The sequence below is a fragment of the Pogonomyrmex barbatus genome, unplaced genomic scaffold, assembly GCF_055798465.1.
Source record: "Pogonomyrmex barbatus isolate J1 unplaced genomic scaffold, ASM5579846v1 scaffold21, whole genome shotgun sequence".
In the NCBI taxonomy this organism is placed as follows: Eukaryota; Metazoa; Arthropoda; class Insecta; order Hymenoptera; family Formicidae; genus Pogonomyrmex; species Pogonomyrmex barbatus.
The window spans coordinates 402998-428239 of record NW_028297118.1 but is presented as its reverse complement, the minus strand read 5'-3'; the positions used below and the strand labels follow the sequence as shown (position 1 = coordinate 428239).

General features: G+C 43.0%; 1 protein-coding gene and 1 long non-coding RNA gene across 2 annotated transcripts in view; one reads left to right on the top strand and one right to left on the bottom strand.

Annotated features, from left to right (window-relative positions):
* The window catches only part of LOC148936460 (uncharacterized), a 275063-nt gene extending 269697 nt beyond the window's left edge, over nt 1–5366 (top strand). Inside the window, exon 3 of the long non-coding RNA XR_016139531.1 lies at nt 5243–5366. This is a non-coding gene — a long non-coding RNA (uncharacterized LOC148936460). The remainder of the gene's footprint in view (nt 1–5242) is intronic.
* Nucleotides 5367–16901: 11535 nt separating this feature from the next.
* Nucleotides 16902–17456, bottom strand: LOC148936459 (stromelysin-1-like). Its single transcript, XM_089078258.1, has one exon. The coding sequence runs from the start codon at nt 17454–17456 to the stop codon at nt 16902–16904; it is 555 nt and encodes a 184-aa protein (XP_088934384.1).
* Nucleotides 17457–25242: the final 7786 nt, after the last annotated feature.

The following is a 25242-nucleotide window of genomic DNA, read 5'->3' as shown; positions in this document are numbered from 1 at the left end:
CACAAACCTCCTCCCTCCTAACATTACATCCCCTTCTTATCATGCTACTCAGTTTTTATTTTGTACAAGGTCGGTCTTGGTTTTATTCCTACACAAACTTTCAGTGTTTCACTTCATTTATCGATTGTTATATTATATCATATTGTAATTTCCGATTATTCAACTTGTGCCATTGGCTGTCTTCAAAGTACTTTATTTTGTTTGGCTTAATTCTAGTCATCTTTATTATTACATTCTGGTTTAATACGTTATTGCCATCCATGTTTGATTACTTTTTTATGTTGGTCAACTTTGATTAGTTTTTCCCTTTTTTTGATTTTATTATTTAGGGCCAACTTTTAATTTTTAATTGTGACGTCGCATAGTATTCAAGCATAGTCTTTGGTGATTCGCTATGACACACTCATAGATACTCCGACGCAATATCGATCTCAAAAAATTTATTTAAAACGAAAAAATTTATCGGACCGCGAGGCAAAGATTTGTGTTTCCGACTCTTGTCACTATCGATAACTCCGCCATGTTGCGTAACTTTTGTCTTTATACAATTTTTAACACATAATCATGTTTCTTAACATCGCTTTATATAATTTTTCATCTATGGAATATATTTAGTTAGATAATTAATGCGCGAAGTTTTTCTCTTTTTTTTTGTTTTTTGATGCGTATCGTTAGGATTATTATGTTTTAAGTCTTGTTTTTCGATCAATTTCAATTTTTATCTCACTTAAGATGATCTAATATAAGGTCGAAACGACGTTTGTTCATTAAATTCGTTTATTAATTTTATTTATTAGATTCTTATAATTAATTTTATTTATTAGATTTTTAAATTTATGTATTTATTTTCACGAATTATATACGAAAGTTTTTGACACATACTGATTTTCGCTTTTATATTCCTGATCTTTTATTTATAATTTATAAATTATTTTTCAGGAAAATAATACTGCTAGTAACTTAATAGACCACGTTGAGAAACCAGAGTTGAAGAATACGAAACAATGGTCAATGTTTATTCATAATACTCTATTTAATAAATTATATAATATTTTATAATGTATATTGAATTTATTTGAAAATGAATGAGTGAATAATAAGAACCCCGATAGCAAAACCTGCAGAAACAAATTTTGAGCAGAGCTTGCTACCAATATTTGATGTTAAAAAGGCAACAAATTGCACACAGAGTAATATTTGATGATGTAAACAAACTGTCCTTAAGAATATGACAAAATTTGCTAACATGCTATGCCAGTAGATTGGCAGCAAAAACCAAGCAGAGCCTGTCATTACATGTTTAAACACAATAATTGGAAAACTACTGCTAGATGACGTTCGTTTCTCTCATGCAAAATTTATCAAACTTTCTATATAAGCGAAATCATAATTCAAAATTTAAACATGCATTTATTATTTACGTATTTTTATGTATATGTTTGATATAAGACGTAAGTAATAGGATAACAAAGGGGGTCCGAGGTCCCCCAGGGGTATGGGGGGGGGCGAGGGGAGAGAGGGGGATCGTAGAATTCCCAGGGGACCTCGGGCCTCCTTTGAGTCGGTAAGATGATTTTCTTTCTTCAGAGGGTTCGTAGGGGAGAGAAGGTGGATCCCTCTGGCGGTCGTCGAGACAGTTTATCCCTCTCGGTTTATCCCTCTCGGTCGGTAAGGCGGTCGCAGGGTTTCCCCGGGTCGGTTCCCCCGTTCTCGATGCCGCCCTAGTGTTTTTTTCTAGCGTTTTTTTCTAGCGTTTTTTTCTAGCATTTTTTTCTAGCGTTTTTTTCGGGCGCGTTCTCGACGCCGCCCTAGCGTTTTTTTTCGGGCGCATCCTAGCGTTTCCCGCTAGGTAACCCCGGCCGCGTCGCATTTTTTTCGGGCGCGTTCTCGACGCCGCCCTAGCGTTTTTTTCGGGCGCGTCCTAGCGTTTCCCGTTAGGTAAACCCGGGCGCGTCATCGACGCCGCCTTAGTGTGTTTTTTTCGGGCTCGCGTAGCCTTGGGCGCGTTACGCCGCCCTAGCGTTTTCCACGCAGTCTAGCGCTTTTCGCGTAGCCTTGGGCGCGTTCTCGATGCCGCCCTAGCGTTTTCCGCGCGGTCTAGCGCTTTTCGCGTAGCCTTGGGCGCGAACGTCGCGATTAGTCGCGTCGTCGAAGCGATTCGCGTTGTTGACAGGATGTTGTGGTTTGTCGCGTCGCCTTAGGCGTGTCTATTTTCCATAACGTCGCGATTAGGCGCGTCTCGCGTGGCCTAGCGCGTCCTGTTTCGCGGGATGTCGCAGTTTGTTATATCGCCTTAGGCGTGTTTCATATTTAGATGACTATGAGGATATAGCGCATGTCCGCTTGTCCTGTTTTGTAGAACGTTGTGGTTTGACGCGTCGTCGAGGCAATTTTTTGAGCGATACTTGTCGCCGTGTGTTTACGATGGCGAGAACCGTTAAGTGAATCGGTGCCAGATATGTGAGACACGAATGATCGACGACGATGAGATGTGTTGGTGCCATTCGCTGGTTGATCTAACATCCTCTCCATTGCGAAATGTGACGGCGGTATGTATCCATCGGTCAATGTGACGGAATACGTCGTGAGAGGACAATACGCACCGATTTCCAATCAATTAAAGAGGCGCGGTTGCCGAGTTCCTCAACGTGAGATTTCTAAAAGCCTAAAAAGATAATAGAGGCGTGCGTATGTCATCATTATCGAGGGATGACATATAATCTTTTATTGGAGGTACTCTACGAAAAGAAGAAGCCGATTGAGATTAGCAGGCGACAGGAGTACATGGTGAATTTTCACGAAAGCGGTTATTACGACGTGTTTAATGATAATGATGACGACGAGATGTTTTTTTGCGCTCATCGTAAGTATGGGAGGAAAAGCGGTGTCGTTTCGTCAGCCGCGTACGAGGAGGAGAGAAAAAGAAGAGAGCGCGTTGGCAACAATTGGCGCAACTAAGTGTGCACGCATGTAAGTATGCATTATAATTGTAATATAACTATGGATTGTATATATGAATATGTATGAGAGAATAAGATTAACCGCGAGAGAGAAACGGAGTTTTTCCTCGTTCGTTTGCGGCGTATCGCGGGGACGAGAGGCGGATCGACGATGCGTCGGGAATCTTCAATTAGTGATACCGAGGATGACGTTATATTATTGAAATTGGGGTATATTATTGGGAACGTATGAATAACGAGAGATGGAGACCACGCGAGGGGGAAATCGTCGCACGAGTATTAATAATGAGAGATTTAATGTGCAATATCAAGGACAACGGTATTGGGAATGTATGAGAGATGGAGGTCGTGCGAGGAGGGGGAATTGTTGTAGGAGTATTAATGATGAGAGAATATTTTATTACTCTATTGTTATTATTTTATTACTCTATTGTTATTATTTTATTACTCTATTGTTGTATTATTGTATCAGGCATATAAAAATAGGAAAGAGCTATTTGTAAGATGTTGCGGTTAGGCGCGTTCTGTGTCTAGACCGTTTCCGCGGGGATCTAGCGCATCCTGTTTTTTCGTTGCAACGGAAAGACGCGCGTTTTGATTATGTAAGATGTCACGTGTTTTGTCATTTTGGAATGTCGCGAGTGTCGCGTTTTGGACGCTGTCTCGGGGGTATATATCTAGTCGTGAGAGGCATTTTCTCTCATTGTTAGGAACGTATATGGAAACAGTCGCGCCTAACGGTGGTTCGTCTTCGAGCGAGAGCGACGAATCGTTTTTACGCGCGTTCGATCGTAACGTGACGTATCGCGATCTCGATGACGATCGTTGCGAGTTGCTTATTGAGAGTGACGATAGTTTAGAGTGTCACGAGACTATTGCGCCCGGTAACGACAAGGAGTGGATCGTGACGAGAGAAAATGTTCGCTGGAATGTGGCCACGTATCATTTGTGACGGGGGATCGGTACGGAGAGTCCGCGAGAGAAACTGTGAATCGAAACGTTGCTCGCTCTGAGCGATAGAGCGGTAATCTATGAGAGAACAGCGAGAGAGAAAAAAGTTCGAGACGTTAAATTCGTCGTTCCTACGGACAATTGGGGTAACACAGTGTGGAAAGTTGCGACATGGAGAAGAGTCGAGATCTTCTCGAACGCGCGGCGGGAGTTGAAGGGGTGTGCGCCTATCGTATTTGGGAACAGGAGTGTATCGAGTGTCTCGAGGTCTTGAGAGAAAGATGTGAGAATAGAGTCAATCTTACGGTTATCGGAACGATAAATTCTTTAATCTCTCGAATAGCGCAGTTGGAGGGTGCGAGATTCGCTTTGAGTCGACGTTTTAGTTACTTGGGTGCAGGATACGACGGTTCGAAGGGATTCGAATGGGTGGATATCGAGACGGCTTTCGCGAATCGCGTACGAACGGGTGCTGTGGTAAATATCGAGTATATCGAACCTCGATGGTTTCTTGAGGACGCGAGGGCCACGGTGCTCGAGCGAGTGCGAGTCGATCTTGATATGCACGCGTGTTTAAAGGTCAACACCGTGTTTCACGGGGAGTTCGTCGCGAATGATAAAAGCCGTTAAGAGCATTCGCACGAAGAATTGTCAGTATTCGGTATGTCCGATCTACGAGAATGGTACGACGGAAATGTTATGAATGTTGTTCTGTGACGTCGCTGGAGGAATTTCAGGAATGCGATAGCGGTTGGACGTTATTTCGGATATTAAATTTAATGATTAATGTAAATAAGTGTAATCTTATGCACGCTGGATGTTGGATGTTACTTCCTCCGAAGATAAAATATAAGAGAGCCGTGATTAATGTACGTTCACACGATAATGCGTGTTTCGCGTGGACGCTCTATATCCCGTTGATATACACTCGGATAGATCGTCGTCGTATCCTCACTATTCGTTGGTGCTGAATTTCGATGGTATTGATTTTCCTATGCCACTATGAAATATCGCTAGATTCGAACGTCTCAATGATTTGTCTATTAACGTATTTGCTATTCGAGAGAAAACGGGGAGAAACGATATCATGATCGTTCCTTTGTCGCTTACGGGAAACAAAAAATCTACGCACATAAATTTGCTCTATCTGTCGAACGAACAGCGCGGCGATAATGTCGGTCATTTCGTATGGATAAAGCACTTGTCTCGACTGTTAACGTCGTAAATAAATAAGCATAAGGAAAAAAAATACATATGCGATCGGTAAGCGTAAGAGAGATTATTCTCGTTGCGAGATAAATTTTGTATTAATTATATATTGTATTCTTCAGATGTCTACATTATTTTTATTCAAATGAGAAATTGGTCGCGCATAGCATCGAGTACGGAAAAGCGAACGACTGTGCTGTTATTCTTCCGAGCGAGGACGACAAGTGGCTCTCTTTTCACAATCACGACAGAAAGGAGAGACTACGATTTGTTGTGTATACAGATCTGGAGTGTGTCTTAGAAAAGGGAAATCAACGATTCAGTGGGAGTCTCGACAATAGATTCGCCTATCAACACCACAAGGCGTTTAGCGTAGGATATTATTTGCATAGCAACGGAATCGTTTCCGCGTATAGATTTTGCCGAGGCGACGACTGCGTCTCGTGGTTCGTCGAGCAACTGCGCGCTCTCGCGTGTCGCGTGAAGAAGATTCTGTGCGCGAGCGTACCGATGTCGGAGCTCACGCCGAACGAGTGGAATGCTTTTCAAAAGGCGACAAATTGTCACGTGTGCGGAAAGAGCTTTGAGTCGTACGATATTCGTGTGCGTGATCACTGTCATCTTACTGGACGATATAGAGCCGCGCACGCGAGTTGCAATTTGAACTATTAGAACGCGTTCATTGTTTTTTTTCACAATCTATCCGGTTATGATGCACATTTCATTATTAAGGATATAGCGAACGCTTTCGAGGGTAGAGTCGATTTGTTACCGTTGACTAAGGAAAATTACATCGCGTTTTCGAAAATCGTCAACGATTCGACGTACGGAAAATGGAAAACTTGTGTTAAGCTATGTTTCGTAGATTCGTTTAAGTTTCTTAATACTAGTTTAGAAAAAGTAGTTTCGTATCGAGAAAAATTGAAGATCTCGCGACTCGAATTTTCTGATCTTATCGCGGAGGATTTCGAGTTGCTCACGCGCAAGGGTGTATTTCCTTATGAGTATGTTGATAGCGTTGATAAACTGTTAGTAACCGAATTATCGCCGATCGAAGCTTTTTACAGTTCTTTAACTGGTGAAACTGTGAGTGTTAGTGATTACGAACACGCGCGAAGAATATGGGAACGTTTTCACGTGAAAACTCTCGGCGAATACAGCGTTCTATATTTGAAAACGGATGTGCTTCTCTTGGCGGATGTCTTTGAAAATTTTCGAGATACTTGTATGGAAAGTTACAATTTGGATCCAGCGCATTATTTCACATTACCGGGATATACGTGACGCTATGTTGAAATATACGAACGTTCGATTCGATCTGCTCACCGATATATCGATATGGTGATGTTCGTAGAGCGCGGTATACGCGGCGGTTTAAGCCAATGCTCGAATAGATACGCGCGAGTTAATAATCAATATGAATCATCATATGACTCGTCTCAGCCGTCGTCGTATCTTATATATTACGATGTGAACAATCTCTACGGCTGGGCCATATGCGAACCTTTACCGTATGCGGAATTTCGGTGGGTCGAGAATGTCAAGAGTCTCGATATTATGTCCGTGCCATCTGACTCCGATATTGGTTATATTCTAGAAGTCGATCTCGAATATCCGCGACATCTTCACGATGACCACGCGGATCTTCCGTTTTGCCCGACGCGCGAGAGACCGCCGGAAAATCGAAACGAAAAGCTACTCGCCAAACTCAACGACAAGTCGCGTTACGTGACGTATTATCGCAATCTTCAGCAGTGCGTGCGACACGGTTTACGCGTGACAAAGATCTATCGCGCGTTGCGATTCGCGAAGTCTCCTTGGTTGCGCGCGTACATCGAGCTCAATACGGAACGGAGAACTCGCGCGAGCAACGAGTTCGAGAGAAATCTGTATAAGCTGATGAACAACGCGGTTTTCGGTAAAACAATGGAGAACGTGCACAATTACGTAGACGTGAGACTCGTGACGCGTTGGGACGGAAGATATGGCGCAGAAGCGCTGATCGCGAAACCGAATTTTCACAGTAGGAGCGTTTTCGACGAGAATCTTATGGCTATCGAGTTACGCAAACTCGAGGTTCAATTTAACAAACCAATCTACGTCGGTATGTGCATTCTAGAAATATCTAAGATGCGATTGTACGATTTTCATTACGATTATATGATACTTTTATCGCTTTATCGTTCTAAATGCAAAATTATGTACACGGATACCGATAGCTTGATATATTTTCTGGAATGTCAAAATGTTTACGAGAATATGAAGCGAGATATCACGAAATTTGACATTAGCGATTATTCCGACGACAACGCGTACGATATACCGCGTGCGAATAAGAAGGTTGTTGGTTTGATGAAAGATGAGAACAACGGAGCGATAATGACGGAGTTCATAGGACTTAGGGAAGATATATGCTCTGAGAGTTTTGGGAAAGAGCGATACGAAGAGAGTAAAGGGCGTTCGGAGGAATACCGTCGCGAAAATGATAACGTTCGAGGATTTCGCGTGTTGCTTGAACGAATCGTTGCAGCAATCGAGACGTCCAGCGTGCATACGCTCGATGCTGCACGAGGTTTACACCGTGTCCGAATTAAAGCTAGTTTTGAGTCCTTTCGACGACAAGCGATACTTAATACCTGACTCCACTAATACATTACCGTGGGGCCATTATAAGATACCATTATATACTAATGTAGTATTGTAACGGTACGTCCCTGCGCGCTCGGATTTTATCTCTGGGCACGGACGCGGGGACGTGCGCTCGGTTATCGCTCGTCGGATATCGGGTTCGTGTGAGGTGCTGCGGCTGAACTTTAATTTCTAATTATAATAAATTTGTGACGCCTCTCGTTTTGCGCAGTCGTTCTTTGCCGTTTTTCTTCGCCGGTCGCTTTGTGATGTAATGCGATTCGATTATGATTATGTCGGACGCAGGTCCGTATCGGTATGCGCGTTGCCAGGCAACCAGGCCCGCGCGTGTGCGTTGCTAGGCAACTGTTGACGCTAGCCGTGACACGTGGGGTGGATGTCGCGGGAAAGTCCGAGAACGCTCCGACTTTCGAGAGATGGAGCGACAATACTGAGAACTCTCGGTATTGTCGGGAGGAGGAGGAAAATCTAAGAACACTTCGATTTTTCCCCAGACGGGAGATGCAAGAATATCGAGAACGCTCGGTATTCGTTGCGAGAGCGAGAAAGCTGAGAACACTCCGAATTCTCGAGAAAGGATAGAACAGGAATACGGAGAACGCTCGGTATTCACTGAGAGAATCTTCTCTCGCTGTTCTGGTCGGAACGGTTGTCTGTGCTGGACAGGTCGGAGGAGCGGATAGGACTGGTTGTTCGTCTTAAAATTTGTCGGGTATTTATACGTATCCGCGCCACGTGTAACCGTTTAGTTTGTTAGCGTTTGTTAATGTGACAATAGCTGTCACGTCGTCGCTGCGTGACAGCTCGTCGGCGCGCGTATGTCGGTCGGTCGCGGTCGGGAGTGTTCGGGCGGCCTCAGATGGCGCGGGCCGCATTAGCGCGGTAGTAACGGAGCATCTTTCGGATGTTCTGTTACAGTATAAAAAATTGTACCAATATAGAATAAGTAAAATTTGTACTAATATAGAATAAGTGATACTGTACATTCTTTATTCATATAATACAGCTGTTTTATGAATCCAAGAGTTATGTGTATTGTCCATTCCTAGTCATTTGACAAAAAACTTTATCGTCCTTTCTACGTAATACTTTCTCAACGAGATAGATATCAGGATTGGAAACTCGCAGTAACTCGTGTTCGTAAAACCCTCCGGCTATTGGTTCTTTACGATAGTCTTTTAGCAGATACGTCACGGGATTCGTGTGTTGCACCTTAGCGATTCGAAAAATCTCAGTCGTCCAGTTAGGCGTATATCCCTTTTCGAAAATCGTTTTGAACTTGCTGACACGTACCGGATCGTTCACCTTGAATCTTGCGGGGGCTGCGATCTTCAAGTGACTGTATACCATGGAGAGGAGTCTCTTGGCAATGGCTGGAGTTACGTCCGCCGGTCGCATTCCGATCGTTCGATGCGTGCGATTGTTATACTCCGAGATTAAACGCGGTAGAGCGTCGAGCCATCTGTACGATCCGTTTAGCGTGAAGAGTTTCCATATATTGTTCTTGAGCGTGCGATTAAATCGCTCCACAACCGCCGCCTTCATCACCGAATACGTCGAGTAGTGGCGTATATCGTACCTGTCAGTAATCGCTTTTACGGAGGCATCGTAGAACTCCTTGCCCTTGTCCGTTTGTAGATTTCGCGGATGTCGAGCGTCGTCGCGAAATATCTTGGATAACGCCACGGCTATCTCGCTTCCGCTCTTGCTTTTCCGTGGCACAGCCCACGTGTATTTGCTCAACACATCGATAACCGTCATCACATAATTGTAGCCTTTGTTTTGTCGCGCGTACGGACGCATCTCAACGACATCGGCCTGCCACAGGTCGTCATAATCGCGCACTACGACTCGACGACGCGGAAAATTTCTTCGCGCGGGCTTATGAAGCCCCTCGACGAGTCTCCTCTTCTCGACACTCATCGTTGATTTTACGAGGAGGCGCGATTCGCGTTGGTTTTATTCGTGCGTGTTCGCTCCTGTTCCTCGTTCTAAACGTTAATCGTGTGTTTCATGATATTTGGAATATCCGTTTTTAGTGCGATTACTAATTCGTTTATTGTTTCTCTAGTCACTATTTTATCCACGTTCAACGAGGCCAGCGTCTTGTCCAGTATCTCTCTCGTTACCGCTTTATTCGTTAGCTCTCTCGTGATTCTCGTCAGATCTGTCACGCTACACGCGAGATTCTCCACGTTCGTCGATATTTTCTCGCGGCTCGTCGACGATGCGTCGAGCTCGTTTCGCACGGATTTCTCTATATTATGCAGTGATTCCTCTAGGATCTGTGTTCGTTTCTCCTGAGTGTCGCTGATCATCTCAACGGTCTTTCGAATCTCGCTCGAGTCTCTAGTTCTTCGCACTTTGTCTTGTTTTTCCTCCATTCATCCTAACTCACGTTGAAACATGAGCAGATCTTTAATTCGTTGATTGTTCCGTTTATCGAGTGCTTGATCTCTCGCACCGTTTTTTCTAACCGAGCGACATTCGTACCAGCGTCAACGTTCATACTCGCAGCAGCGTCAACGTCCATTCTCGTAGCACAACTGATCGCTTTACACCACGGCGAAATCGTTAAATCCTCGTCTGTATCTATCATTTCTTAACGCGCTGTCTTTATCGATGACTACGAAACTATATTTGCGTTTCCAACACGCGCGACATAAGGCATAAAAATTCTCATACGACATATCCGTGTTTACGTGCTCGTTGTAAACGTGCTTTAGGTTAGTGCCATCTTGTTTAAACAGAATCAAGAGATTCGCGTTGTCGCGTATCAGGTGTTTTGGAATTTTAGCGTATGTCTGACAAAGATAGAAACAATCGATGTTCGAGTGTCGACCCATGGCAAAATATTCCCTGATCGCGTTCTGCTTGTCACAGGCCACGTCATCGAACACGAATCGGGAAGCGCCTCGCTCGGTGGCACGACGTCGCTATTGTTTGAGAACGCGCGATAGCCGATCTCGTCCATCGACTCGAGAAGTTCCACCAGATATCGATATTTTGGTTGTTGCAGAGATTTTGAGTAGACGTACACATTCTCAAAGCGTGCGCCATGCGGACTTTCGAGCATGCTTATCAACACGTTCGTTTTACCGCAATTGGAGGGGCCGCAAATGATGCAACGTATCGTGTTCGGTAGTAGAGGGCCGTGTCTGCGCGCCCTCCCGACCGCGTCGCCCGAGATTCGTCAAGCCTTACGATCGAGATTGAGCACTCCTATAGCTGGCGACCGTCGAACGAATCGCATTTATGCGCGCTCGCTTCGAAAAGACGCGACCGATAATTGCTCCACTTATACTCGACGGCGATTCGATCGCGCACATTGATCGGTATGTTTCCCCTATTAACGGACAAACGCGATATTCTCAATCTATCCGCTCAACAGTTGCAACTTATTCCGAAGTTCGTTCTCGTGCGTGATTTCGACAGATACGTGGAGCTACTGTGGGACAGATTACCCGATCATCTGAGAGCGGATCCCGAGGTACAACGTTGTCGCGTGTGTCTGGAACATTATAATCGTCCGTGGCAACAATCGCATATAGACGGTCCTGCGCCTCTTATCAAAAATTGTAACGAATGTTTAGCGGCGTGGGACTACTCAATGCGGCGATAAACGCGCTTCCCTTCGAACTACATATTCCCGGGTATCAATTTTGTGAGCCCGGCACCCATCTCGCGAAACGATTGGCGCGCGGCGATCGAAGCGTAAATCCGTTGGATGCGGCGTGCCGCGAGCACGACATCGCCTATTCGCGAAATAAAAAACTCGCCGATCGCCACGACGCCGAGCACTCGCCGAGAAAGCGCGCGAATGTATAACAGCCGGAGATTCCACCTTCGGCGAGAGAGCTGCCGCGACCGCCGTATGGGCTGCTATGAAAACAAAGACAAAGCTAGGCATGGGTTTGAGAAAGAAGAGGAGGAAGACGACAACGAGGAGGAGGATACCTCTAACAGTGAAACGTGGAGGCTTGTTACCCATTTTTCCGATATTAGGCGCGCTCGGTTCTTTAATCGGTGGCGCGGCGGGTGTCGCGAAGGCAATAAACGCCAGTAAAACTGCACGGCGTCAACTGGAGGAGTTGCAACGTCACAATCGAGCGATGGAGGGTCACGGATTGCATCTAGCGCCTTACAAACGTGGCAGTGGTGTGACGAGAAGAACGAAAAAAAAATCATGGAAAGAAACGTTAGGATCGCTCAGGTTACCGCTCTCCGGCATCACGACGAACGAACAATTGAACCGTTCGGCGCGTCGTCTACGAGTACCCTTCTTCAGAGGAATGTTTATGCGTAACGTATTACCATTAAAGGCGCGACATAACGAGAGTGGCATCGTGAATCTCGACGACTCGATGAGTTCGGATACTCACTGGGTCGCCTATGCGAAGAGGGGAAACGACGCGATTTACTTCGACGGTTTCGGCAATCTTCGACCGCCGAGGGAACTCGAGAGATATTTCGGCGGCGTAAATATAACGTACAATCGCGGATCGTATCAGACGTACGATCAGAACATTTGCGGTCAGTTGTGCCTGCGATTTCTCTCGAAAATCGGTCGCGATGTCGCTGAGTCTTTCGTTCACCGGTAGGAGTAGCGTTCTCACGGCGTGCTATTTTCCTGCTTTAGATCTGAGCGACGATTACGAGTTAGATCTCACGAATTTCGAGACGTACAACACTATACCAAATGTCGATTCCACGAATAATAAGTTCTATTACGACGACAAAACGATCGTGATTCCCGAAGGTTCGTATGAATTAAGTGCGATTAGACAGATATTTAAACGCCGCTATCTCTAAAAAGCGAAAGATCGACGAAAGCAAGAGGACGAGCGACGATGACGAGAGCGACGACATCGTCTATGACGAGAGCGACGAGGGCGAGAGAGGCGCGCGGTCTCTGATCATTCGAGCCAATGAGAAACACTATGAGAAGTGAAATTAGATGCGAGCATCAAATCGATTTCGCGAAACTGAACAATATCGGTTCGCTCCTGGAATTCTTATCGTCGCGCGTGCTACGACCGAACAAATGGCATACGTCCGACGGACCCGTGAATATCATGAGCGTAAATATCATTCGGGTGGAGTGCAATATCACTGCAGGTGCGTACAGCAATAACGAGCCGGTTCACACGAGTTTTCGCCGAATGTTCCTCCGGGATATAAACTGTCGAACGCTCCAACATCGACCATTTACTTTCCGATCATCGCGCAAAACGTTACCGATATTACGCTTCGAATCGTGGATCAAGACGGGCGACCGATCGATTTTCGCGGAGAAGAGATAACGGCGCGACTTCATATGCGACGACGAAGGCAGAGAGAAATGCGCGAGAGCAAAAGATGCTCGTTCTAAATGAGTGGTACTCGAGAGGAAGAGAAGACGCAAACGCTACATCCGCGATCCCACCGCAAAACGACGCGACGAGGAAGGCACACGAGGGAAGAGCGAACGAGCTGAACGCCGCGAACGTTGCATTCTTAAGATCTTTAGGTTTCGTCGTGAAGAATCGACATGGCGAGCGACATTTTAAGTATCGGAGGTGCCCCGATCTTTGACGATCGTATCGTGAAAATAAAAACTCACACTTACAATCCATATACTAATACTACGTTCGGATACAGCGACGAGATACGAATACCTATTCAGCAACATCTGTATACGTATCTGTATACGTTGCCGTGTGAAAGTTTTCTATACATCGAGGGAAAATTCGCGACGAGAAAGAGCACGAAGGAAGGCACGGCGAAAGAAGTTACGAGAACAAAGCTAGTCAATAACTGCGTCACGTTTATGTTCGACTCAATACGAGATTCAATACGAGCTTAATGGCGTGGAGATCGATAAGAGCAGAAACGTCGGCATAACGACCTTGATGAAAAACTATGCATCGTTGAGCTACGAGAGAGATAGAATTTTACAGAACACCGGATGGGAAATACCGCCTATAGTGTTGGACGATTTCAACTTTTGTGTGCCTCTCAACGTACTCCTTGGTTTCTGCGAGGATTACAAACGCATAGTGATAAACGCGCGACACGAACTCATTCTGATACGCGCTTGCAACGATAACAATTGCGTCGTAGCGTATTCAGATCAGAGACCGAAGATTACCTTGTTAAGAATACAGTGGCGAATGCCACACGTGATACTTAATGACGTTAACAAACTATCGCTTCTGCGAACATTGGACAGTGGACGATATCTGAGCATGGGCTTTCGTTCGTGGGATCTATACGAATTTCCGCTGTTGCAAAGTACGACCAAGTATTCCTGGGCAGTAAAAGCAGCAACGCAATTGGAGAAACCGCGATACGTGATCTTTGCGCTACAGACCGGAAAAAAAACGTACCGTCAGAAGACATTTCTAAATTCGATAATTGTAAGCTGACTAATGTAAAACTCTATTTGAATTCCGAGTTCTATCCCTACGACGATATGAATCTAGATTTCGAGCGAAACAAGTTCGCAGTACTGTACGATATGTATCTAAAATTTCGAAAGACGTATTACGAGTGTGAAACTTGCGAACCGTTCATGCCTGTCACTAGATTTCTGCAATACGGTCCGCTAGTGATCATCGATTGCTCCCACCAGAACGAATCGATCAAGAGCGCCACCGTCGACGTTCGCGTAGAATTCGAATGCAAAGAGAACGTTCCAGCTAACACAACGGCTTATTGCCTCATCATTCACGATAGAGTTGTAGAGTATAATCCACTGACGAACGTCGTACGTAAACTCACGTAATCGCGGTTTTCCTACGAGAACGATGTCGAACATACCGATCTTCGTCGATCTGCAAGGTTTTACCGAGGTTTTTCGAGAAAAATTTACGGTTAAAGAGGTGGCAATATTAAAAAATGGAAAAGAGCTGACCCATATTTCGAGAAGCGATATCTTGGAATCTTCTTACAAAAACGGAAAAATCTAAAGCGTGTTGGATAGCCTCCAATCATCACGGCCTGCAATGGAGCGATGGCGACGTCGCGTACAGACTCTCGAAGCACGTGATTCGAAACAGCGTGTGCGATCAATCGCGAGACGCGCCTAAACGAGTATACGTCAAAGGCTTGGAGAAAAAGAAGTGGTTAGAGGAAATTCTCGGCTGCGACGTCATCGCGGATCACGACATGATCGAGAGTCGAGACTATTGACGCGGATTTCGAGGATATAGGGCGCCTAAGCACTCTGGACGACGTTCGAGCATTTCACTGCGAGCGTCACGCGAAGCATTGCGCAATGGAGAACGTGTGCAAATTGTACGACTGGTGATCAAAACGACGGGAATGTACCGAATTGTAATATCGCATTAACGACTTATAGCATATGTCAAATTAGTTTTTAATCATTATATTAGATTCAGTGCTTATATATTATAATTAGATTCATTGCTTATACTATAATCGAATTGAAATTATTATTTAATCATTATATTAGATTCAGTGCTTATATATTATAATTAGATTCATTGCTTATATTATAATCGAATTGTTTTATCGCTCGCTATACTCATATACATGCTTGAGGAAATACATAAAACATTGTTTAGGATATATCTCACTTTTATTTCATCTCAATCTTACATCCCAAAGTACAGAGCAACGAGTTCGCAATCGATAATGTCGTTACGATCGTAGGCATCACTATTGCGTATAACTTTCGAGATATTTTCCTTATCCTTAGCGGTTAACGCAATATCCTTGAAACGTGCCAATTTCGCATTAATTTTTCCTAATATCTTGGTCAACGAGATAACGAGTCGACTGATGCAATGTTCGAGCTCATATTTTTCACTGTTTCCTTCGACATGACCAGACGAGCCGCGGATGTTTCCAGGCATAATATCGTCAAATTGTTGATTTTTCCGAAACGCACGGTCATATTTCCAATATCCAACAGGGCTGGAAAAGACGGTTCTCCATTGATACTCTGCAGATACTTCAAGAGAACGTCTCGTTGCTCGACAAGCTGCTTCCACGTATCGGGCGACATCGAGACCTCCTTGTCATGACTATTTCCCAGAATAATATTCACGCGCGAGGAGCGCTCAAGAGTAACACATACATTAAGAAATTTGTATCCCGTCTTAGTCAAGGAATATTTTCGTTCTAGAATTCTAACTGAATTATTCGTATAACCGGCGTTACTATGACTCGACGCGATCGATCTGTCATCGTTGAGCGTCCTCTTTCTCCTTTTCGCGTCATCGCTCTCGTCGACTCGGCACGTCTCGGAATCCTGCGAGCGCTCGATGTCGTACATCTTTACGATCAAAGAGATCGCGCAATGTTCGTATCCTTAGCTCTATACACTATGCGAAAACTTCCGTGCCTCTTCCTCCTCCCTCTCCTCTTCTAAATCGTCCTCGCTCGAAAATACCTCATCTGAGCGAGTCTTTTCAAAAGAGCGCGCAATTGCTCTAACAATCCGTCCTTTGGATACACGATACCAAAAATCTCTGAATCAAATTTATCGGCCATAGTTACACTTCTAGTAAATTCGTTATATTTGAAGAACTGTCGTTTAACAAAAAAGTACAGATTACCGTCGATGTATCGAACGGCGGACGTTACAGCGGGTGGAATCCCAGGAAATATAGCGTGCAACTAATTATGCCTGACGGTTATCATCGAGCAATCGTCGATCTTGGCCACGATCTCGTCGTTGTAGATCGCGAACGTTCGTCCCGCGTTAGTATTAATCACAACATTAATTTTCGCATTAGGAGGAAGATTCATATCTTTCAATTTCCTCGGCCAACCCGGTACTAGCTCAAAATTCGGATATTTTATCATATAAACCGTATTGTCAACAAACAATACGAGTTGGCCCGAAGGTCGTCGATACGCACCCGCCAAACGCGTAAAATTATCGGGAAGAAAACGCAGATAGTCCGTCAGTAACAACGACCTGCCGTAAGATTTTCCGTTTAGATCGACCGACCATAAGTAATGTCGATATGCCACATACATTCTATTTTCTAATACCAACACCGCATCGACGCGTCGCAACGCGTACAGATCCGCGGAATTCCCCGTATCGCGCGTCGCAATCGTGGTCGTCGTAATACGCTACGGTCATCGTAACTGGTCCCGCAATTTCGCTCTTATTTCTTAAACCGTATAAATTCTGAAAGCGAGAAAATCCGCCTCGCTCAATCGCACGGGAAAGGTCTTAGAGGGAACAAAAGCGTACATTATCGCATTTTTTAAAGGACTGTGATGTAATCCTAATGCGTGACCGATCTCGTGCGTCAACGTATGCAACAGATGAATCGTATCGTCAGGATTAACAGTTAACTTGATGTGCCACTTCTCCGCGCTATCCACGTGCACCTCTGACACTTCTGACGATGGTAAAAAAGCGTGAGCTAACACGTTTCCTGGTCCGTCCAGCAACGACGGACATATTCGGCTACCTTGATGCCGAAGATCTACAAACGTGTGAAAACCTTTCCGAAACGATATCACGATATCGGGATTCATCGAATTGCGCTCGAACGTCAGCGACGAATTCGCAGTCCACATCTCGAACGCGACTTCGGTGACTCGTAGAACGCTCTCGCTCGCCAGATGAAAGTTCCAAGTGAGATGCGTCTTCGCCCATTTCCTCGGAGAATCGTCCAAGTCATTTAATATATCTTTGACGCCGCATCGCGGTTTACGCATTTGTTCCAATGTAGCTTCGTTAAGAACACCATTACCAGGTATAAAATAATACTCCTGAAAAAGCGCAATCGCGTGTCTCAGAGCCAACGTCGCGTTATCTGATATCGTTTGCACGTTATCGCCATCCAGATATCTGTAGGTTTGCAAAAACCGAATCGCCTCCTCGTCGCTGTCGGCGACGGAGTCGCGAATCTCCGCGATAACGGCTATCGCGCACGCGATCACGGCGATCCACGAGCGGGCGTCATCGCGCGAGACAGAAGTCAAATCGACACTGCGCGTCGCCGACCGAAATACGCGCGAACCGTTCGATCGATGTCGTCATCGGTCGCGAGAGGGCGAGGACCGACGCGATGAATCGATCCGAGTCGCGAATCAGAAATTAAAATCGCTTTAATTTCTATTCTCTATCGCGTGAGATTATTCTCGTCGAATGAATCCAAATATAAGTAGCGCGATTACACACCAACGAATGACGATCTCGCTAAAGATCCCATACGCAATATCAGTCATAATACAAAATAGAGAACAAAAGTACACAATAGAGAACAAAAATAAAAACATGACAACGATAAAATAGCAATAGAATAAAAACGAAGAAATAAACAATAGACTGACTAATCTTCTATCGCCGTTGCGGTTAGACTTCCCGTAGTCACGCGTAGCGAGCGCGAAAAATGACGCATCGCACAACATTCACATTCCCAATAAAATATTATCTTCTTATTAATACTCCTACGATAATTCTTCTTCTCGCGCGACTCCCACTCTCGTCTCTCTCTCATACGTTCTCGGAACGAGAAAAAAACTTCGACATTATATTTGCGCACACTTTTACATATTCTTACACATATATTCGTGTATATTCTTATATATTATATCGTGTATATTTTTATACATATATTCAATTAATAATTAGTATACATATATTCGTGTATATTCTTATACATATATTCAATTAGTATACATATTAATATATTCTTTTACATAGAAATATTAGTACATTTTTCTTTTACATATACTCGCGCTCTTCGCCACAATCAATACCCCCTGATAATTCACGCGAACGTCATAGCGATACATTCTACTCGCTGTCGCACTCGACGCTTCTCGCTTCCCCGCGCACTCCGGGTACTTTCCTCAGATCATCGGCGACTCGATCTATCAACTGTCACATCAACTGCTTCTTCCGATCCGACACGGAGTTCAAAAATTGAACTCTCAATTTCGCATACTTCCACCAGTTGCGTCTCTTCTTTTTAACTATATTCTTGACATTGTACACGTACATTCGAACCAATTCGCAATCGATCCCTTTCTCGCCCGGAGATCTCGCCTCGAGCTGTCGTCCACCCTTCAACTTCGTCACATACTGAACGAATCAGACTCCTCTTTATCTCCAGATAGAGACGCGAACAATGCGTCTAAACCACTGCCATAATTCTCATCATTCTCTCTCGTAGTATTCAAACGCGCAAGATATTTCTCGTACTCGTCGTCGAGATCCCCTTTCGTCGTTTTCAAACGCGCCAGATATTCCCAGTTATCTTATCCAATTCGAAGAAGCCTCCTTCGTTATCTCGATCTCCATAAGCGACGCACGCTCGTCCGGCGTCGCGGAACTCTCGACCAAGCGAACCATACTGTCCCCAGAGCAGTACGAGTTCCACGGATCCTTTCGACTCCAGACATCAGTAACGATACGTATAGCGTTCCTCATACGCTCAGCCTCGCGTATACGCGCGATCGGCTCCGTTCCTCGATGAATCGCCAGATGTTTAGACAAAAACGCCATCATTAGCCGCAAATTACACGACGTCGAATGCATAGACGTCCACATCGCGCGCATCAAGTCGACCTCCGTCGATATCTCGTTCTCCTCTTCCCGCTCGATCGTAGGCCGTCTCTCACGCCCCATCGTCATCGCGTGTTTCTCCCGTTCCACTATCTCGCGTTCCATTTCTCTCGAGAACTCGAGCGAATTTTCTAAGAGCGATATTATCTCCGGATCCTTCAATTGACTCTCCAAAACATTTAATTGACTCTCCGAAACATTAGACTGACTCTCCATCTCGCAAACTACTAACAATATATCGTCGACACTCCTAGTTAAATACTCTCTAAAGTGACGTAAAAAACACGTCAAACCACAAACAGGACGCGCTAAGCCCCGCGAAAAACGCTCGGACGCGAGACGCGCCTAATCGCAACGTGCGAGACGCGCCTAATCGCGACGTTATGGAAAACAGACACGACTAAGGCGACGCGACAAACCGCAACATCCTGTAAATAACGCGAGTCGCCTCGACGATGCGCCTAATCGGGACGACGCGCCTAATCGGGACGACGCGCCTAATCGAGACGTTATGGAAAACAGACGACGCGACTAATCGCAACGTTCGCGCCCAAGGCTACGCGAAAAGCGCTAGACCGCGCGGAAAACGCTAGGGCGGCGTCGAGAACGTGCCCAAGGCTATGCGCGCCCGAAGAAAAACGCTAGGGCGGCGTCGAGAACGCGCCCGAAAAAAATGCTAGAAAAAAACGCTAGAAAAAAACGCTAGGGCGGCGTCGAGAACGGGGGAACCGACCCGGGGAAACCCCGCGACCGCCTTACCGACCGAGAGGGATAAACCTGTCTCGACGATCGCCAGAGGGATCCACCTTCTCTCCCCGGATACGAACCCTCTGAAGAAAGAAAATCATCTTACCGACTCAAAGGAGGTCCGAGGTCCCCTGGGGATTCTAAGATCCCCCTCTCTCCCCTCGCCCTTCCATACCCCTGGGGGACCTCGGACCCCCTTTGTTATCCTACTGTAAGTAATCGTCCAACAAGGAAGTTAGGGCAAGCTCTGCTCGATTTTTGCCGCTAATTTGTTCGCATAGTAGGTCAACAGGTTCTGCTCGGTTTCTGTCGCGAATCTATTCGCATAGCATGTCAGCAAGTTCTGCTCGGTTTCTGCCGCCAATCTGTTCGCATAGTACGTCAATAGGCTCTGCTTGGTTTCTGCCGCCAATCTGCTGGCATAGCATGTCAGCAAGCTTTGTCGACAAATCCTGAACCTAATGCGGACATAAATGGGTATGGATTTGTAGTCAATATCTGATTGAATTTGTTGCCAATCTGCTAACAAATTGCTATTTTGCTTACTGGGAAAGAAATAATTAATAAAATATTCAGTTTAGGTAAAGATTAAAAAAAACAGAAAATAAATGTATAAGATTACAAGAGAATAAATGTGTACAAGAGAAAGAAGATTATAAAACGTATTTATGTGATATTTTGATTGCTGTTATTCAAATCTTATTGAGATTTTCTATCTTGATATTATCATACGTAAATATGTATTGATGAACTCGGACGAATTATAAATTTACTTTACTTTAATTATAAATTTATTTCTTATTCGTTTATTCGTTATGTTTATAGCATCAATTATTTTAGAGTAAATATTATACCAACACGCGGTATTACAGTGATGATACGCACACAATCATTTGTCTAATATCAGTGAGTATGTGAAATGCGCGTTCACTAACACTGTCGACGCGCGACGTACGGACAAGTTTCCGTTTAATTGTAATCTATAATTGACTAGTTTTAAGTACTTATATCTCAAAAATTACTGTTCGGAACGAAAAATGACAAATACAATAATAACTTATTTTTTCGAGAACTTTCTTGCTATGATATTTTGATTCGCGAATTTCGGGACACCTTGTATACATACATATCTAATGTTTTTATTATTTATATTAGACATATTGTATTAAAAGCTTTTTTGGAATACTTTCAGCGATTATTGATACAAGGCAATAATATTTCAGTAATAGTTTCCAAATTTTAAAAGAAAATTGCTGAAAATAATTATTAAAATATTATTACTATTTGACATCACTGAAAAAATTCTTCAACTCTCTCATAGAAATTTATTACTGATAAATGATAATTTGGCCAATGATAATTATTGTCGTTCAATAACTTTATTACAGACAACTTTAAACGATTCTGAAAAAGATTCTGCGCGAAATGATTTGCGCTATCTAGGGAAATGGCAAAATTCGCTCTTTGCCATTCATTTAAATTGTTATAACTTTTGAACGTGTCCCGTCATTTCTTTTTCAATTTTGTATCTACTTTATTTTCTACTTTATGTTTTCTTAAAGACGCACGAGATATAAGAAAGGGAATAATTAGTTTGCCAAAAAATCGTCAATTCGACGATAATCTTTTTATTGGAACTTACACCTCTCTAAGTTATATAAGTAACCTTGCTAGAAAGTATTAATTAGTCATCCTAACCTTACTCTTGAATGCATTATATGAATTTATTCGTTATATAAGATTATTAAAAGTAATTGATAATGTTACCGGCAATTCGCTAACTATAATACCCATTGGTGATAATAATATTGTAACATTTCCGATTGATCGCAATAATCACCTTACCATCGATTAACAATATCACAACAAGAAAACAACATAATGATCAAGCTAATAATTGTTTTATTAATCCAATTTTGAAATTCGATTTCTCCAAGATAAATCTAAAAAAACGGTTATCATATGAGTATCAGCTTTGGGTAAAACACAAAAGTAAAAGATAGTTCATTAAGTAACCATTCTACATAAATCTATAAATTAATATCATCTTTATTTATATAGTTTACTTAATATAATAATCCTCTCAACTAAATTAAAATCTTTATTTTATCCTAAACAAATCTCAAATAAAAATTTTAATAAAATTCTACAGGGTCTTCTCGTCCCATAAACTCATCTAAACTTTTTAATTTAGTCATAAAATTTTAATCATTAATTTGAGACAGTAAAGATTTCATCGACTTTTTCATCCCACAGCTTCCAATTTCTAGATGTCCACGTTCAAGATTGATTCGGTATAATTTAGGATTTAATAATAATGAAATCTTATTTTTATCTATGTCTTTATTTAATTATCGTTGTCTCAAATTAATTATTTTATAATATCCATCTTTATAATATCCATCTAACTAATCCTGAATACCGACTCTAGCTCTTTCGTAAATATAACTTATATTTGAAGTTATCTCTAACAATTAAACAAACGTATTATAAAATTATTATCCATACAAGTTATAATATGCATTACAAGGAATAAAAAACTATAGTAAACAGTTTTGAAACAATAACAATTCAATTGTTGATCTGCTCTTTCGTAGTAGTATTAGTAATAACTTATAAATTTTAAAACTACATAACAATGCCAACAGTACTATTCCAGAGATGATTGTAATTAGTAATAGAAGGCGCTTATTAAATTCAAAAAGTAATCGAATATGGATATATATATGGATGGCATAACGTATTAAAAACAGAATGTGATAATAAAGATGACTAGAACTATGCCAAGTAAAATAAACCTTGAAGATAGCCAGTGACGCAAGTTGAATAATCGGAAATTACAATATTAAATTTGTAATTGTTTCGTAGCAATTTGTAGATATTCCATTGCTGCTCATGGAGTCCTTTCCATGTTTCGAGAGACACTATCAGCTCCTGTCCTCGGTGATCTCCTAGGGCGATCTCCACGTAGCTCGGTGGATCAACATTGATTCCAATTTCCAGAAACTTAAAGTCCGTAACCGTTGTCAGGTTGTAATGTCTACTCAGTAAGCGCTCCGCGTAAGGCTCTACCGAAATGCTGTGTAACAGAAATTAAGTACATAATATTGCGTAATATTGCAAAAAGAAAAAAAGAAAATGTCGAACTTACGCGTTACGTTCCTTCTTCGTTGCACCATCGTAGTGCGCTGCTTCCTTTGGCAGAGTACATTGCGTGTGGATCGTTCGTACAAACGAATGACGGAGGACTAATCGCACCTACGTAAATTTTGATATGGCAGAGAGTTAATTCCCCCCCCCCGTCTTTTGAAAGATGGAGTGGACAAAAAATCCAATGACCTCGCTGAACAATATTCTATTATGATAGTATTTCGTGAACAGGCGTGTTATAGTGGCCAAGAAAAAGATAAAGGTTCGTATAATTGCAGATAGCATATCGAGAACGAGTTTACTGTTATATGATCATAAACAGAAAGAAAACAAAAGATTGCGTCAATTAATTGTAAAATTTATCAATTAATTGTAAAATTTTTATTTCAAGAAAAAACCTAATCAGCTATAAAAAAAATATGTAAAGTGCCATTTAAAAAAATGTGAATAAAAAGTTTCACGCTTAAGTCATAACGCAATTTCTTTGTCATTGATGAGTCAATCGAACGTTATATTGAAAAAATGTATAGGATCGTTGGAATATTAAGTTATTAATCATCAACGTAATAGCGGGGAAAAGGAATAAAAGAAAACATATTATATTATATATATATATATATAAACATATATGTTATATATGTTTATTTAAGGTTATCTGCCCAGCAATTAAACAATTTAAATACATTTTGTAACGCGCAATTAGTATAATGATATCCACATCATATAGAATTATCAGCATCTAGATTATTCAAAGAATCTATGTCTTCGTAATCCACATCCATCCAGAGTCTCGATGTATACGCGCTCTCGCTCATCGTCCAGAAGCAAGTTCACAACCATTTTCGTTTTTCGTATCCCTTGACATATATGACAGCATCGTCGTCGTCGTCAGCGTCGTCATCATCTTCTTTCATACCATGCACAACTTTTGTAAGCAAACTCTTAGCTTCGCTGTACGGAATCGTTCCGTCGTTCCATCGTCTATGGTGATGACGTATCACCCAGCGTGCACGAGACTTGTTGGCATTTGCCAGGAAATGCCACGGTATAGGGCTTGCGAAAATGTAATGAGAGAGAACGGTCCATTCTTTGAGAGCAGCAAACTCTTTTACGACAAACTATCCTTCAACGAGGAAACCTTGCAGGTCTACGAACATTGGCACAGATATGACTGTTCAAGAAGAAGACTGCGGTCGATTTCGATGTATCATAGATTTTATTATCTCTCTATCTCATATACCAACGATGCTCTTAGGTGATCTTGCATACAACTTGGTCAACGGGTTGTACTGAACCACACGATCGTGTATAATGAGACAGTACGATAGTATTCATCGGTATGTTCTCTTTATCTCTCAAATTCCAATCTCACGTCCACGGTTGCACTCTTGACCGATTCGTTTTGTCGAGAACAATCGATGATTACGAATGGACCGTTACGTTGAAAAGACGTGAGGGTAAGACTTGGCTCGAGATATTCGTATCCGTAGTAGCCCTTGTAGAAACGCGCGTATGTTTCGTACAACACAGACCATCTGTTTTTGTCGAAATCCAGATTCATATCGTCGTACGGATAACATTCTGAGTTCAGATAGAGTTTCACGTTGCTCAAGTTACAGTCGTCGAATCGGCTCATGTTTTCGGTCATAACATGTTCTTAATACTTAATACTTATAACATGTTCTTTTGGCCTGTTTGCAAAGCGAAGATGACATATCGGCTTTTCGAGCTGAGTAGCGGTCTTGATGGTCCACGAATGCTTGGTTGTACGCTGTAACAGCGGAAACTACCCAGATCCCACGAGCGAAAAGCCATGCTCAAGTATCATCCGCTTTCCAAAGTGCGTAGCATCGATCATTTTGTTATCGCGTTCAATAACACGTGCGGCATTCGCCATTGTATCTTGAATAAGTCGATCACGGGATCCAACGCCGAATTTTCCAAAAGGCAATTGTTATCGTTACACGATCGTATTAAGATCAACTCGTGACGAGCGTTGATTACCACGCGTCTGTAATCCTCGCAGAATCCCAA

Bases quoted from the DNA above. Each gene is read 5' to 3' on its own strand.
- LOC148936459 (XM_089078258.1), bottom strand. From the start codon at position 17,456: ATGCGTAAACCGCGATGCGGCGTCAAAGATATATTAAATGACTTGGAC.